The sequence below is a fragment of the Rhagoletis zephyria genome, unplaced genomic scaffold, assembly GCF_001687245.7.
Source record: "Rhagoletis zephyria isolate East Lansing unplaced genomic scaffold, Rhagoletis_zephyria_1.1 Rzeph_scaffold_01027, whole genome shotgun sequence".
Lineage (NCBI taxonomy): Eukaryota > Metazoa > Arthropoda > Insecta > Diptera > Tephritidae > Rhagoletis > Rhagoletis zephyria.
The window spans coordinates 21,321-40,161 of record NW_016158111.1 but is presented as its reverse complement, the minus strand read 5'-3'; the positions used below and the strand labels follow the sequence as shown (position 1 = coordinate 40,161).

At 34.3% G+C, this 18,841-nt stretch overlaps 1 protein-coding gene across 1 annotated transcript in view; it reads right to left on the bottom strand.

Moving 5' to 3' along the window:
- LOC108362500 (uncharacterized) overlaps positions 1-14,929 on the bottom strand; it is a gene marked incomplete at its 5' end in the record, with an annotated part of 26,492 nt that extends 11,563 nt beyond the window's left edge. The window contains one exon of the mRNA XM_017615513.1: positions 14,396-14,929. Within this exon, the coding sequence (XP_017471002.1) occupies positions 14,396-14,929 (534 nt within the window). The remainder of the gene's footprint in view (positions 1-14,395) is intronic.
- Positions 14,930-18,841: the final 3,912 nt, after the last annotated feature.

The following is an 18,841-nucleotide window of genomic DNA, read 5'->3' as shown; positions in this document are numbered from 1 at the left end:
CTTGGTTTTTATTAATTTCGAAAAAGCATTTGAGAAGTGAAGAACAAAAGCGTGTACAAACGAAAAAATATAACAACAATGCCATTGTTAATATGTTGGAGTAGTTTTGTGCTACTCTGATGTAATGCAGGGATGGAGTATATGGTCCTGCCCTAGGACATCGCAATGTTAATTGGACCATATTTTTTATATGAATTGTGGTTAATTTTGGAATACTCTTTGGTCCTTAGGGAGTACTCTTTACACGCATGCATGGAGTATTCGCGATTTTTGCAGGGTATGTATGTACATACATATACATATAGTAATTTAGCCTCATTTATCAAAAATTCAATTAACGCACATGGCTTGGATGCATTTATCCGCGATGTGCACACTGCAAGCATCAACACAAAATGAGGTTGTTGTTTTTGTTGTTTTTTGATGCTCGCAAACGCGAATAGCAAACCGACATTTAAATATCTGCATACATACATATACATACATACCTAACCAATTATGCATGTACGCTGAATTCGCCGACAAGCTTTTTTAAAAACGAAGTAAATTAGTACAAATTGTTAGTAATTTCCATTAGAGTTTGAATAACTCCTTTCACTAAATGGCTTTTAGTAACTTTAACGAGACCTTAACTTATTTTATTTTATTCATTTTAGTGCAGTTTTGACAAAATTTTCTTGCTAAAAAATCTTTTGTTACACTACTTTATTTTATTCCTTTGATTGTACATGTTAAATAAAAGCTTGTTTTTAAAAAATATTTTTTTTTACATTATTTTATTTCAAATTATTGTTGCTTTTTCACAATAAGTTTTCACTGAAAAACGACCTCGAGCTCATAAAAATTTTTTAATATAATTGTTATAAAGGCCATAAAAACAACAAAAACAAATAACTTAAGGACGAGCACACCTAAAAAGTTAAACATTCTAATAATGGAAATATTAACAAAAACCAACAAAACCAACACATGATCAAGTGAATTGCAGCGGAATAGCTGCGCTTGATTGTAGTTGGCTTAGCAAAGTGAAATAGTGGAAAATAAGCAACAAGAATTAACAAGACAAACTTAGCACAGTGCGTAGGCAACTGGCTGAGTCAGTGGTGATCGTCGGTTCGAATCCTACTGAAAGAAGTCTGATGAGGAAATGTGGTGATTTCCGAAATAGCTATCACTTCTACCATTTTTTCAAATTATTGTTGCTTTTCCACAATAAGTTTGCATTTAAAAAATGGCCTCGAGCTCATTATAAAATTGTTGAATATAATTGTTAAAAGGCCAAAAAAAAACAAAAAACAAATAACTTAAGGACGAGCACACCTAAAAGTTAAGCATTCTAAAAATAGAATTATTAGCACAAACCAACAAAACCAACAACCACATGATCAAGTGAATTGCAGCGGAATAGCTGCGCTTGATTGTAGTTGGCTTAGCAAAGTGAAATAGTGGAAAATAAGCAACAAGAATTAACAAGACAAACTTAGCACAGTGCGTAGGCAACTGGCTGAGTCAGTGGTGATCGTCGGTTCGAATCCTACTAAAAGAAGTCTGATGAGGAAATGTTGGTATTTCCGAAAGAGCTATCACTTTTACCATTTTTTCAAAATATTGTTGCTTTTCCACAATAAGTTTTCACTGAAAAACGGCCTCGAGCTCATAAAAATTGTTGAATACCTTCTGAAAAAGTTGAGCGAAAAGGTTTCTGTAACGCATTTGTACAGCTCGCGCCCTTTGGGATTAGTAAGACGGGATCCCCACCATGGATGTTTGGCGTTGAAATCACCACCGGCCAGAAATCTAGGACCTAGTTTGTTGAAAAATGAATTAAATGACTGCTTGTTTATGTTAAAGCGAGGAGGTAGATACAGTGCCGTTATTACAATCCTGCCACTGACGCTTGTGATTTCCACAGACGATGCTTGAATTGAAGGCAACGTGATCGACTCCAATACATTGTATTTTAATGTAGACTTAATAAGAATTGCAGAGTCACCGTGTGCTTTACCATCAGGATGGTTACAGGTAATAAGGTCAAAACCATTTATTTAAAAAAAAGACTTATTGGTAAAGTGAGTTTCGGAAATCATGAGTATATCTACATTTTTTGTTAACATGAAATGTTCAACTTCTAATCTATGGTTACTGAGTCCATTGGCGTTCCATATTACCATCTTTAAACTTTATTGCATAACATAGAAATAAGAGAGGACATCATGGTCATTAGTGTTGTGGTCAGCTCAATTTGTTTAGAGATCAAAGCTTCCAGCTTTTCTAAATTGTATGTGGTAAAACTTTGTTGTCCTTTTGTGACATCTGCGTATCTGACGTGGTTTTTGTAAAACTGTTGCTCATTATTTGAACTATTAATGACATTAGATCTAAGCTTATTATTAATTGTCTTGATTGAGTTCTTTTTACGTGAGATATGATTTTGCAAGCAGTGCACATATTTTGGAGGAGTATTAACACTTCTTTCGTAAAGAGGGGTCGGATGGTCTAGCCTGCACTTTACACATCTGAATGGCTTTTTACAATATCGTTTAGTGTGACCAAACTCCTGACAGCGATAACATTGCGCTAAATCATTAAATTATCGAGGAGGCTCGATTTTGACTACTGCACTGCATAAGTGATTAATATCAAAAATACCTTTGTTTTTTTGCTGATGGTTCAAGGTTAACAAAGAACGGAGACATTAACACTTTTGTTGCTTTACTTCTTGCGTTTACAATATTTCGCACTGTGTGACCGTTTTGAGCTAAGTCAAGTTTAATGTCTTCTAAAGGTGTTGTAAAGTGAATATTTTTTATTACTATTTTATAGGGCTTATCCCCTTTTAATTGATATGTATGAAAAACTATGTTATTGGCGTCTAGAAAGCTTACGAATTTTCTATAAGAATTACTATTTGAAGCCATATCTCTGGCTTGTCCGCCTCTTCCGGACTTGTATGTAAAGTTGTCCCTGCCAATTAGAGCTGAGAAACTGATTATCATTTTATTTAGGTCGTTTACTAGTGATATGAAAATCGGGGGTGGTTTGTGAGAAACGCTTACGGTTTACGCTTAAATGCTTTATGCTGGTACGCGTCGTGCCAGCCTCCGCTGTCATCGCACGTACCGGCCTCCTCGGCTTCCTCGTCGCTCATGATGTTTTTTTTTACTTCACACTCTAATTCGTTTACCAATCAATGCAAATTACACTTTATGTAGATGCTTTCCATTTCCTTGATTTTTAATTTGTACCAAACTCAAATACATTGTTTGTTGGTTCAAATAATGAGACACATATTTTTTCTTTTGGCTCCGAAAAACTTTTCGGCCGAATTAAACGCGATTTTGTTTTTCAGGCAAAAATCGATTATTCAAATTGACAGTGAGAATTTTTTTTAAATGCCCATAACTTTGTCAAAATTTAATAGATTCCAACAATGTTTTTACTCAAATGTCAGTAATTCTTGTCACTTCAAGATAGAATGATATAATTATTGATTTTCATCATGGTGGAATAATAACAAGGTGTTGTCAGTTACTTAACCTCACTTTTTCGGCAGCCCTATTCCGGTCACGCATTTTAAAGTAGTAGGAAAGATATTAATTATTTACTACTTTTAATCCGTTGGTGCATACTATTTCAAATTAAATGTAGAAAAATGTATAATTGCAGGCTTATAAGCCTGAATATATGTTAGTATCGGCAGCTCCACATAGCTTGGACATATATTGTAACTTTCAAAAAGTAAAGGCGGTAAAATAAGGAAATTTCCTATTAGAGTGTAAATGATTTTTAAAACAGATTAAAACACATAAATATCGATAATATAAGCGAATTCCTAATTTAACCATGTAGTCACTCTATTCAGGTGTATCAGTAGTCCATTTGGCTCAGTATTATGACAATGCAGCAAAAGTTATTTAATATTGATTGATAACTACGATATCTTTTATTTCTTACATTTTGAGGACAAAAATCATACAAATCCATCAATTTTAAATACTAATATCCATCTGAAAAGACCAAGTTCTTTAAAAATCGCGATAAAACGAGTTACTAAAATGAAACATTTTAGATACTATTTCCCAACGAATAATAGCATAAAAATTAAGATCGGCAGCACTAAAATAAGCATGCCGATCTTGTCAAAATTACAACAAACACGTCGCTACTGACAACACCTTGTTATTATTCCACCATGGATTTTCATTATTTAAAATTTTTTATTTAACAATAAACAAAAAGTGCAATTTTTTTTTAAAATTTAATTTCTCAAAAAGTGTATTTTTGTTCTCTGCAACTTTTTTACCGGGAAAGAGACACATTGAACTACAATCAACCCAAATCTCTAATANAGTTTTGACAAAATTTTCTTGCTAAAAAATCTTTTGTTTTACTACTTTATTTTATTCCTTTGATTAAACATGTTAAGTAAAAGCTTATTTTTAAAAAAAAATTTTTTTTACATTACTTTATTTTCTAATTTTTAGTCCATTTATAAAAGCGTTGTATATTAAATAGTTTTATTTTATTTTATGTACAAAATTTTGCAATAGATATTAAAATAATTCAACTTGCAATGAAAGAGAACAGAAGACTATGCAAGCAAAATGTTGTTTGCTTACGTTTTGTATAAACATACATATGTACATACATACATATAGCAGCAGTTAATTTCATTTAAAGAAATGGCGCATCGTCCACTTCCGCTGTAGCATGGCATATATTTAGGCGCAATATTAAAGTTCTTCTGGCGGGGAAACTTCTCGAGTCTTCTAATTGTATCTCCTTGATATGATGCCTACAATGAGGTTCATATCTATCATTTCCATTCTTACATACCTGATGACAGTACGAATTGGAATTGCTTTAAATTTCCATTCTTAAAGTAACACTACGAATGGAAATTATCGAAAGCCAGTTTTTATTTTTTTAAACTAAATTTTTCATTTAGATTTGCCCATATATAGTACATATACGCACCTTTTCTGACCAGCATTGACTTCATTTCGTTTGTTTATTTAATATTTAATATTTTTATAGAAGTCTAGCGCCTTATAAGAGGCATATCATGTCACCGCGGCCACCTCTGTGCGCGACCTCTAAGGATTTGGATGAAAGTTGAAGAGATTGAAGGTCTAGGTGACATGAATATACGTGCAGCATATTTTGCAGAAAGTTAATAGGGTTGCCTGTTTACACGGGACTTAAATTTTTAGAAAATGTTATACATACCTATATTGACCATAAATATATTTTGAAAATGCAGGACAATTTTTCAAAAAATTTACCTACATATAATTGCGTAGTATAAAAATAACAAAAATATACTACATATATACATTCCTCGTCATTTGAATTTCTACCATACAAAGTATGCTTGACAAAATTTTTATATGGAAGAAAATGTGCAGCACCGACAACAAAAAAAATGTTGCCCCTGTGTTTATTTTTCTTAATTTTCAAAAATATTTTAAATGGGATGTAGACGTAGAATACGCTATNTAATTATTAATCCAATTTTACACTTTAAACATAAATCACATTTGCTTCATTGGTATTAATCTTTTAGTAATGAATATTTACAAAATTATAATAAGGCATATTACATATTACTTTACACGAAATATGAACCTCTGTAAAGTAAATTTTTTAGGCAAACTTTGGGTCGTTGAACACAAAAAATACCCATGGTTTCAAAGAAGTGTTTTCGAGATTTGTTCGAAAAACGTATTTTTAGTTTTTTCAGTTATTCCTCAATATCTCATGAAACGACCAACAGTTCGAAAGGTATTGATGGGCTCTTTGCAAAAATATATATTTTTTGTGCAGATTGTGTTCCGTAACATCTACATTTCTCATCAGGTTTTCATTTAGTGCAAAAAGAAAATGATTGATTGATGATTCTTCGATTTTGGTCGCTTGTAACACTAATAATTTTCATCGAAATCGGCAAAGTAATATATTTTTGCAATTTTTTTATGAGGTATTGACGAATAGGTGCGAAATGTACCAAAAATACGATTTTCAAAAAAATTACGAAAGCGCTTGTTTGAAAGGAAAATTGGCTTGGAAAATATTTTTTTTCCTAAGCGATTACCACAAAATTTGTAGAACAGTGTTGTCGATATATTTGATGCTGGTCTTCAATCATCATCCATTGTCCATAACCATACAATATTTAGAACGCATTGACTAGTTGAACCTTCAAACCAGCTTACCCTTATGTAGTTATCAATTAGTTATCGACACTGCTTTTATTTCGATAAGGAAAAGTTAATTTTAAAATATCGAAGAAAATGCGGGAAAAGGGCAGGACACTTGGAAAAAATCAGTACATTTGGGGGGTTTTCTGTTTTGAAAAACTACGCACGACAGACCTTTAAATAACAGTACGGTCCTGCAAAAAACAGAACGGATGGTCACCGTATACATACCTTTCTTTAAAGTGCTGTATCTTGGAAACCTTTTAACGCAACTTAATCCATCTGATTATGGGCTTTAATTGTACATTTTTTACATTAATGTGCAACGTATAAAAGACAAAAATAAACTAAGTAAACATTTTTCTTTTTGATTTTTTTGATTATAGAATTTTTAAAAATTTTTATTTTTACTTAAAAACAATGGATAGGTTCAGAAGGCGCAGCAGTTGAGCGCAACCGTTGCTAAAAAAATCAGTGATCGGTATGCGTCTTCTGAACGACTTGATACATTAGCTGTCAAATTCAACTCTCAAAGGTACACACCAACATGTTGTCTCAAATGATCAGAAAAATATTACGATCATCTAACACGCAACTATTCAGTTGATCAGAAGTACGCAACAACGCGTTCAGAAGGTGCAATCGCACCAGTTACTGAGCTTTTGCGCCTTCTGAACGTGCCCATTGTCTATAATGTCAACTTTAAGTACCCAAATGGGCGTAATGGGCTACACTCAGAAAAAGGTTTACACCCATATGCTGTAATTCGAAAGTTCGTAGTTACAAATTTGTAGGTCCGTTCCGAAAATTCGAAAACAGGTATGCTGTAATCCGATCGTAACTATCAACGGCGTTCCCAACTAAAATAGTGAAATGCGCAGTTCTTAATCAGCTGCTTTGACAGAAACAAATCAAAATAAATAAAATCGTAAGCGAACAGTGAAATTAAAAAAAAATTGGTTTAATCATTATTTGAAAAGACTTTTCCTTAATTAAGTAGAATACAAAAGATTAAGTGGCCCTTGCACTTTTGTCCCAGGAGGAAGAACAGCAAACAGTTGTTATATACAAAGGAGATTGTTCTGATCGATTTAGCTTAAATGATAAAATGTAAGATCCCTCCTTTTAAGGGCCTCCATTCCACTAGATATTGTGCCGCTTTAATTCTTGGAACGCTTTCTCAAAATCCACCACATCCTCTTTAGCTCCTTTTACAAAGCCTCAACCAATGTCTGGCCTTTCGCTCATGCACTCCACCAGTTTTTCGTATTGCGAGCGATTTGTTGTGATCTCCGATCTGATAATTTTGTAAACATTTAATAATCCATTTTTTTTTCTATTCACACTTCAACTTACATACATATTTTTGCGTTTACACACGTTATTTTATTGATATTTTAAATAATTTTTTTCGCTCCGACACGAGTTGCTATTCGTACAAAATTTCCGACAAATACATAAAAATTACAGATATGTTGGATTCAAGCATACCAAAATTACGAATTTCGAAGAGGGCCTTCGAAATTACGATACGACAACGCGGATTCCAGCATACCAATTTTACGATTCCTAGCAAAATCGAATCTACGACGGATGACGGCATAGGGGTNTTTTTTCTATTCACACTTCAACTTACATACATATTTTTGCGTTTACACACGTTATTTTATTGATATTTTAAATAATTTTTTTCGCTCCGACACGAGTTGCTATTCGTACAAAATTTCCGACAAATACATAAAAATTACAGATATGTTGGATTCAAGCATACCAAAATTACGAATTTCGAAGAGGGCCTTCGAAATTACGATACGACAACGCGGATTCCAGCATACCAATTTTACGATTCCTAGCAAAATCGAATCTACGACGGATGACGGCATAGGGGTGTTAGTTATAATTACCAAGATTTGGTTATAGTGACCAAGTGGCATAGTTGGATATGGCGAAATAAATATATATCTAGTTCACGAAAGTCTGCAATTTACTAGAGACTTCTAGCTGGGACAAATGTATAGTTGTTAATAATTACAAAACGACTATCTTGAGTAGACAATATCGTTAGTTGAATAAAATCATTGTTGAGCAAATATAAACAATGCTTTGGCCGGTTGGCATCAAACTTTATATTATTAAATGAATATGCGCACACCGAAACAACTCGCGGCGATGGCAAAACTGAAACTGAGACAAACAAGCCTGGGCATGTCATAGCCAGTGTCGCCAAGTTTTGAATTTGAAAAAGCACCAAAACCCAATTAAAATCGCGTTTTTTCTCGAAAAAAACACCAAATTTTTTATTGGAGGATTTAGTGGACTTTGTATGCATACAAAATTTTATTGTAGGTATGCCGATTCAAATTAATAAAAATTAATGTTTTTTGCTCGGCGGTCGAATTTATTCTGTTTTCTATAAATTCAAGTATTTTCGCCAAAACGGCGCACAGTGTTTCGATTATATGGAGGCAGATGGAAATAATAGTACACCTGCACCGATTTCACTGAAACTTGACATGTGCTCTAGTTTTACTTAGAAATAGAGAATTATGAAATTTTGCAAAGATGGAATAATTGCCACGGCCTCTACTCTTGTGGGCGGAAAAAACATTAAATCTCATCCAATTTCGATGAAATTTAGTTTGTAGTCTTTATTTTATTAGAAAACCCTAAATATAAAATATGGGGAAGATTGGATTACTATAACGTTCAAAACTCAAAAAAAATGTGGGCCCAGNCTTAGAAATAGAGAATTATGAAATTTTGCAAAGATGGAATAATTGCCACGGCCTCTACTCTTGTGGGCGGAAAAAACATTAAATCTCATCCAATTTCGATGAAATTTAGTTTGTAGTCTTTATTTTATTAGAAAACCCTAAATATAAAATATGGGGAAGATTGGATTACTATAACGTTCAAAACTCAAAAAAAATGTGGGCCCAGCATTAAATGTGATGGAATTTTGGGTAATTTTTGTTTCCTGCTTTCCACTCTCAGAAAACAAAGATTATACAATAAAATGACTTGGGTGTCAATACTCGCTTTTTTCCCAATATCTGGTGGGATTTTTTCATTGTTTGAAAAATTCTTTTCACTAAATTATGCAAAAAGAAGCTGAAAATCAAAACTTAAGAAAATCAAAAATTAAATATATTTGCAAAGTCGCGCGCAAAGATCAAATTATATATTCGAACTACATAAAATTCTCTAAAATATTAGTCTAATATCAAGACCTGACGGACCGGTACTCACACTTTTTTTACTAATAATCTTTAGCATCTACATTTAAAAGTAAATTTTTTGGTAAGAAAATACGAAAATACCAAATAAATGATAAATACCTTCACCTGAATATTCCACGACATTTAGATAATTAATAAGATTAATTACAATTGAAAAAGAAACACTTTCCGTAATGGGTTCAGCGCCAAATGCAACTAAACTGATTAGTCGGTATCGCGCCCATTCCCGTATTTTTTTTGGAAATGTATCGTTCGTGAAGAACCGGTTTTTTTTACCAACTGTCACCATGCCTTTTTTCTACCTGCGTCCATATAGTCGAAACACTGTGCGGCGCGACGTAAACATTTTTAATATTTTCTAATATTTTTATTAAACTTATTCTTATTTTCTAATTTTCGGCTATGTCCAGCTTTGTCGTTTCGCTTAGATTTACGCTGTTTAAATATTCTGGCATGAATGAAAGTGCTGCCACATATTTTTTTGACAAACATATGCTCTTTCGCTTATGATTGTCATTGTGCCATTTCCATTTTTGTAAAGTTCTTTACGAAACTTCCAATTGCTATAAATTTAACTTCCATTTTTGTTTAAGATTTACAGTTTTGGTGTCTTCAAACTAAATAAAAAAGTACTAAAAAACGCACCAAGCACCAAACTCAAAAGTTTTCGCGTTTTGAATTAAGAAAAGCACTAAATTTAGTGCGAAAAGCACTAAGTTGGCAACAGTGGTCATAGCACACACTTTTTTTTCTCTACCTAGCGCAGTGATCGACATGCCATAGCTTACTGAGCGCATGCGTGTTTCACCCATGAACCAAAAATACAAGATCACGCCTTCTTCTTAGTAGCCCGTTATAATCGCATTTAGGAAAAAAGTTGGGCGACTTTGACATTAGCCGTTTGTTTACATTTGTTCGTTGTTTACAATTTGGTGGTGGCTTTTTACTGCAATTTTCTTAATTTTCGCTTGTGACAACGTGTGCACACATAAGGTAAAGAGTAATTTAACACAACGACATGATTTGTAGAAGAATTTGCATAATAAAAATGACTATTCATGTGTTCAACAATTACGCGGTTTTTTTGTTCTCTTCGTTGTTTACTTCTTACAACAAAGATGGCGTCGAGATTTCAACAGCTAGAAAATAACTTTTTTCTTTCTTTCGGGAACCCTGCAAAAATCGCGACTACTCCATGCATGCGTGTAAAGAGTATTCAACAATTACGCGTTTCTTTTGTTCTCTTCGTTGTTTACTTCTTACAACAAAGATGGCGTCGAAATTTCAACAGCTAGAAAATAACTTTTTTCTTTCTTTCGGGAACCCTGCAAAAATCGCGACTACTCCATGCATGCGTGTAAAGAGGATTCAACAATTACGCGTTTCTTTTGTTCTCTTCGTTGTTTACTTCTTACAACAAAGATGGCGTCGAAATTTCAACAGCTAGAAAATAACTTTTTTCTTTCTTTCGGGAACCCTGCAAAAATCGCGACTACTCCATGCATGCGTGTAAAGAGTACTCCCTAAGGACCAAGGAGTACTCCAAAATTAACCACAATTCATATAAAAAATATGGTCCAATTAACATTGCGATGTCCTAGGGCAGGACCATATACTCCATCCCTGCATTACATCAGAGTAGCACAAAACTACTCCAACATATTAACAATGGCATTGTTGTTATATTTTTTCGTTTGTACACGCTTTTGTTCTTCACTTCTCAAACGCTTTTTCGAAATTAATAAAAACCAAGACAAAAATTAAAAATTACATGTTGCCTCTGACGGCATTCGAGCCTGAACATGCTGGGAGCTAAGAACTAAAAGCGAGCATCTCTACATGTTCAGCTATAGCCAGACATGCAAATGTGCTTTCAAATGCTCAACTTCAATCACATTTCGTTAAAACACGAGTAGTGATCGGATAACAAACAATAAGCTGGCGCAGAGACACGAGTTGGTCCGCTACAGCATGACAGAGGACCACTTTTGTAAGTACTCCAATTTACCACAAATAGACTACATGGTCCAACGATTTTTACAGGGAAGACGTGATCTTGTGTCTTTCGTTCATGTGTTTCACCCATATACGAACAGCGGTAGCGGAGCAATGATTTCCACGCACACAGTGGCATTCATTGANTGTAAGTACTCCAATTTACCACAAATAGACTACATGGTCCAACGATTTTTACAGGGAAGACGTGATCTTGTGTCTTTCGTTCATGTGTTTCACCCATATACGAACAGCGGTAGCGGAGCAATGATTTCCACGCACACAGTGGCATTCATTGAATCCCCTGCAAAAAATTGTGCGACTAATCTCTAAAGAGAGTATTCCGAGATTACTCTCAATCGGGTACAATTGGCCATTAATTAGTCCCAACTAGTCTCATAGGGGTACTAATGGAGGTCAATTAGTCTCGACTCATCCCTTATGGGTATAATTGGAGATCAATTAGTCCCCAATGATATGTACGCACTTAGTCAATGAAATTTCATGTGCGGCGTTGGCACTCAGAGAGAGTATTCGCCTAACAAAACAGAGCACCCCGGTTCGAATCTCAGCTGGCGCAAATTTTAATTTTTATTTTTTAAAAGTGACTAGTCGTTTTTAATACCCGTTTGGGTATAAAGGTGTACAATTAGTCTCTTCATAGGACATGCTCGAACAAAAGCGATCAGTTCATTCCATATAAAGGGATCAAAAGTGGTATTAGTCGCATGCTGCTTTGCGATTGCTCCCGGAGTCATCCCGGATTAGTCCCATTTTTTGCAACGTCGTTTTTATGCAATGGTCGGCATACTAGCGCATTCAAACGATTCAATAAGTGGGACTGTGTGCATTGCTTAGCTGGCGCTCTTTTTATGTGAAACACACATGTGCTCAGAGAGCGCTCAGCATTCTTTAGGGGTGGCTCACAAGCAGAGTTGCCAGATGTGCGAATTTCGCCCCATTTTGGGGATTTCTGAAACCGTTTGGGGATAGATTTTTTCGTTTGTGGATGTGGGGATTTGATGGGATTTTTGTTTGGTTTAAAATATTCATATTGAAATTAAAATACATATATTTTACTGCCTGCCCTTAAAAATTTCTCAAACTAAGGTTTTCTTTGTCAAGTATTATTCGTGGAAAATGCCTGTTTTAATGGCTTTGGCTGAACACACAATTTTCTCTCACTTCTTTACACCAAATTGTAAAAGGATCGCTGTGATTGGCATTTACCGAATGGACTGCATCTATTTCTGATTTCCTTAGTGTAAAAAGAATTTTACAAAGTGGCAAGCGCACAAAAAAAATTTACGAACTTACAGACAGCAATGGGAATAGGAACCTTGGGCCGAAGGTATGTTGTTAAATGTCTCGAAAAACCATAAAAAATAAAAAAACCGCTATACGTAAATAACCAAATGATCTCATATATATGTGTACACATATACAACTGTGAAAATTTGTAATATAAAAGTTTTCAAAACTGTAATTAAAACGAAGTAACAGAAATCAGAATACATATTTTTTTATTTCTTACTTAAGGGGATTTAAATGGGGATTTAGAAGAAAAATGGGGATTTTTTGGGGATAACTGCGGCTCGATATGGGGATGCGCTATACAAAAATTCTGGCAACACTGCTCACAAGCATGAATATGTTCCGCTCTCAAACCAAATCGTGGTTGCCTCAACTAAGATTTGGTAACTATGATTAAACCATGTGTTGAAAGAAAGTTTATATGTATTAGCAGAGCTTAATGACATCCTTTTATGAACCATACGTTAAGTTGAATGGAATTTGTAGAAATATGCTTCAAAAAATATTTATTAGCATTTACCAAACCCTTCAACTAAATTAACGATTTGGTACAACCTAGATGAATATTAGAAGCTTTAATATATTTAGTTATAATTACCAACCCATGGTAATAGTTCCCCATCCTTGGTCACAGTTCCCAAATATTGTCAAAATTCGGGAACTAAATGTCTTTAGTTGTCGAAACTAATCCTTTTTCTCAGTGTACATATGCATTTGGACTCTAGATCGTCTAACGCTAGAGCAATATGATAAATACACATTGAAATTTTATGAAATTGTATATTTTTGAAAGAGGAAAGGTGTGTAAAAAAAAACAATATGAATAAATCATACTAACTTTATTAAAGGTTTGAAATCATGAAAATCACTTCAAGGAAATGGCAGAACTGAACTTTGTTGCAAGTTCACATGGGAAATCTGCTTACGACGTGATTGGAGGAAATTTTAGGAGACTAGCAGCTAGAGAAAGTCTTCAACTCCTGATGTTACAACAGATTCATACACCCGAAGCCCTCTACCAATGGGATGCCTGTAAAAAATAACTGCAACTTACTTTTCAGTGGACTTTATTTCGACTATGACTATTAATTCTATTTTAAACTAGTTTAAAAGGTTAAATAATATCATGTTAGGGAACTTCATATCCTTATTTAACGAATCTTTAAATCAATAAATAATTTTTTTCGTTTTAGTTCTTCTTGTAATAAATAAAAGCGTGTTGTTGGTTTTTTAACTATAATTTTATTACTCATTAGGTTTCTTTTCTTTAAACACCTCTCCTTTCCTTGTTTTAATAAAAGGACTAACCTTGAAGCTATCATTGAAGGTCTAATATTCTTTTGCAATGAAACCGAAACATCAACAACATCAACATGAACAACACTCAATGCAATCTTTAGAGGTCGCGCACAGAGGTGGCCGCGGTGACATGAAATGCCTCATATAACACCGTGCGACAAAAACCAAAAATTTTTAAAACGCACGAAAAAATCTATATATGTATTAACAATACTAGGAGCCAAATATAGTATAACTGCGCTTTTAATTTTTCTCTCTGACGTCTGGTTTTTTTTAAAGGACTTTGAAAAATTTCTAGGAGTATGCGAGTATGTTTAACTATTTAATTGTATTGTGTGTAATACTTACAAAGAATTCATCTTCAGTGACAGGGTCGGCGAGCATCTCAATGGCTTCGGTCATAGAACGACACGTTCTATTCGTATTCTTTTTCTTCTTCAGCTTCCGGCCTAGTGTGGCAGCATCACTAAAACGATGAAGTAGTTTCTCACGCTTACGCACAGCCGTTGGACTTGAATTAGAGTTGGCATGACAAAGTAGCGACGAGTAATTGTTGTTACCGGTCATAGAATTATTTACTGAACTATATCTAGCATTTACATAAAAGTTCGGCAACTGATATTGGCCGGATGCGGTTATTGTGCTGCTTGAGTCGATTTTTTTAATTAAATTACAGTCCGACTGTGGATATTTGCTCGGTATTGGTGAATCGGAAGCAATGTTTTTAAGTACAGTTTGTTGCTTAGGCTTTGGGGGCGGTGGTGGGGGAGGTTCTCTCATCAAAGAGATACGACGGGGGGCAGCACGTGGAAACGAGGTAATATTAGTGCCTGCACCTCTACAACTGGCTGCACGCCGATTGCGGGCATTTTCCCTTTCTCTGTAAGTAAAAGTATATAAATAAAAAAATTATTATGGGAATATGCACCATTCTAGTATTAACGTATGCATGTATACCAGAGTGTCCAGATTTGTCGATTTCGAGCCAATTTGGCGATTTTTTTTTGGATATTTGCGCGTAAAAAGTTAGGAAATCGCCATTGGCGATTTTTAGCGATTTTTTCCCCTTCAAATAAATTTCTCCGAATTATGAAAATATACAAAACTTAGTTTTCCACGATAATTTTACAGAAGAGGCTAATAAACTGCGTGATAAACTTGACTTAACAATCATATTAAAAGACTGTCAAAAATTGTTGATCACCCTAATCGAAGAACTTTTGAATCGATTACCTAGTCAATTAAATACTTTCAAAAAAGCTTTGATTTTTTCACCAGAAGAGTGTGTGACTCACAAGATGGCAAGTTTCAAAACGTTTCCAATATCAAGCAGTATGTTATCAAGGTTGAGTAGCTCAATATATGACAACAACAGAAATGTAAATCATTCAGACACTATAGGTGATTTTAAAGAAACTGTGGAAATAGCTGGTCTCGTCTTATTATAGGTTGTTATTTAATTTTTAGCGCCGAGCTCTTAAAAGGGGATTGTGCGATTAATCAATTAATATGAGTTATAATAAATTTAATAATTGCGCAGTCCTATTGCAAAATGTGTTGAAACAAATATTTTTAAAAAGTATGCGTATTTTTACAACATCATTTTTTGTACATCACTATTATATAAGTGATTTGTGTTATTTATTATTAACCCTTAATTAGGCGCATAAAGAAAACCACACAATTAGAGGTATGGGGTCCCCAGTGGCCCCAATAAAAGTGTTGAAAAAAGAGTTTTCAAAATAAAAAAAGGAAATGTGTATTTACAAAAACATTAAAGTACTCTATTATCGTTAACTTAAAAAAGAAAAACATAATTTCGACTTCAAACTTAAAAAAAAATTAAAACTTACTTCCGCAAAAAAATGTTACGTTAGTAGGCGCATGGGGTCAGCACTCAAGCGAGTAGCGACACATGTGTACACGACAATGTTCTAACCGTAACTAAATAAATAAAACGAAATGTATTTTGTCATAAATATTAAAGCTTTTTTTTACAGTTAACTTTAAGAAAGAAAAACATAACTTTGACATCAAACTTAGATACAAAAATAAAAACTAAAAAATGTTACATAAGTGGTCGCATGGGGTCAGGGCTTAAAAGAGTAGCGACAAATGTTTACACGCCGATGTTCTGGCCGTGACTTATTTATGTAGCCCGCGGGAAGTTAGGAAGCTAGGCAGAGCGCGGGCACGCTCCAAGCACTCCAAGACATTTTTTTTTCAACTTGAAATGACCTTGACCCCATTCGCATAATTAAGGGTTAAAGGTATTATATTCGTTTTTGGTTTTAAAAACTATATTATAACAAGATCTGATTTTTAAAATAAAAGATTTGTTAAATCGATTTCATGAATTTTATTTAAAAAAAATTGGCGATTTTTTCTTCAGAAATTGCGCTTTTTTTAACAATCTGGACATTCTGATGTATACAGTATATCATCGATCATCGGCCTAAATCGCCGTTGTGGGAAAAATGAGATTTGGTAGCCCTGAACTCCAGGCATCGAGATTTATGCATAAAAATCGTAAAATCGTTATAAAGAGAGATTTGTAAAATAACAGCTAGAGAAAGTACCGCCTCTGAAAGCAATGCCTTCAAAGTAAAACCGTTTTTCACTTCTTCTGATGTCGATATTTCGTGTTAATTCACAAAATGAATTTCAAAATACAAAGACGGGTTTGGTACCAAATGAAAGTAGATAAAATTCGATATCACTATGTTATCAAATATTTACCCAAACCTTAACTTTTTCTTGCAATATACTCTTAAGGTAAGACCGCACTAAGCGACGCGACACTGCAGCGGCACTACGCGACACGGCGCGACACTTTTTGATATATCGCACTGAAACTGCAGCGGCGCGACACTTCGCTGCAAATTTTTTAATTTATTTGTGTCAAAACCTTCAAACAAGACGGATGCCAGTGACGCTGATGTAATGTTAATGCCTTTCATTTTTATTTTCCTTGGCGAATTCTTCTTAAATATTATGTTTCTTTACATACAATTTTCTTCTTGAATGAAATGCATGTGAATATTCACTCACAATTGGAAATCCAATTACTTCAAGTTAAAAATATAGTACGAAATGTTATGTCGTTCCGCTAGGTATACCGCACTATTCGGCACCGGAACTGCGCGACACCACGCGGCGCGACATTTTTGCCAACTTTGCCGCGTAGCGTCGCGCCGCGTAGCGTAGCTCCGCTGCAGCGTAGTGCGGTATGCTCCATAAGAATATATGCAAAGAATATTTTACTGCGCTGTGTAGTGTCGTGTCGCGTCGCCTAGTGCGGTCGTACCTTTAAAGTGGTCACTCTTTCCTTTGAGTGTGCGCAAAGTGTAAAACTTAATTTAATATTTCAAATTTCCAAGCTATATCTGAGTTTTCTTTAAAGATATATCAGAAACGGCAATGGAACCTTCGTGTTCAGGTTTTTAGGCAATACAAGGTGATTTCAGTTTTCTTTTACTATGGTTCTAAGTATTTTATTTTATTTTTTATAGTAAGCGTAAAAATAAGAGGTTTTTGGCTATATGCGCAGACATATAGTTGAGAAGTAGGTGCGATCAAGCAAAAGTGTAATCATTTACATATACCTTGGACGTTATAGTGTTATTCAAGAACAAGAAAGTAATATTGATATTGTCCACGTTCGTTGTTTTCTCAATTACTGTTTTTTTATACCCTACATACGGCATAACTAATACGTACATACGTATATTATCACAAGTAATTTTTAGCAAAAAAAAAACCGACTTCAACTCTCATATAAAAAAAATATATTTATATATATATATATATATCTCATGATCCACTGATCGGATCTTAACAAGACCACCTTTGAGACACTACCTTTCCGATGCAAAAAGAATCATCGAAATCGGTTGACGTGGTCTAAAGTTGTGCGGTAACATACATAAAAAAAAATAATAATAAAACAAAAAAAAAATTAATATATTCCGACGAACTGATAACCTCCTCCTTTTTTGGAAGTTTTGTTTCAAAGGCGAAACTTTTAGTACTTGCTTGTATCATTTATATACATACTACACTATACTATATACACTATACTATATATACTATATACACTATACTATGTACATACTAGCTTATACCCGCGGGTTTCACCCCGCGCTTTTATACAAATAGGAAAAATAATTTAATGATGTTAGATTTTATTTCTGTGCCCATTTCGTTATAGCTCGTTATTTTTTAAGCGAGTTCAGGTATTTAGGCCGTTTAAAACTATGAAATTATAAAATCTCGTCTGCGCGCTAGGCATTCGAAATATATCAATCCCTCTAAGTTTACCTTAAAATGTTTCCAGGTACACGACGCGTGAACGTGTAACCTTCTTGGAGGTGCCACGGCGAGTTCTAATATTTCCAAATCAAATTTAGTAGCCTGGCCTTGATAAAATACCACTTCTCATTACTGTAGCAAATGCCTCAAGAGAGCTTTAAATTATAAGGCCGAACCCGGCTCTCCCTTTTCCATTTAATGAAATTTATTCTGTCTTCCACAAACACTTCCAGGGATATGTGGCAAGAAAAAGTAAATTTGTACTGGAAGTGCCACGCCCGTTTTACGCTTATAAAAAGCACGTAATATAAAAAAATAATAATTATTGTTATTAGTAATACATAAACTGGGAACTTTTACAAACCTAGTTTGTAAAACGTTTGTTGGTATATATCTTAATGAAAATGCACACCAAATTGCTTAGATTGATGAGGAAACCCGACTTAGCCATACCGCATTAACTTGCTTTGTGTGCACAGGGAG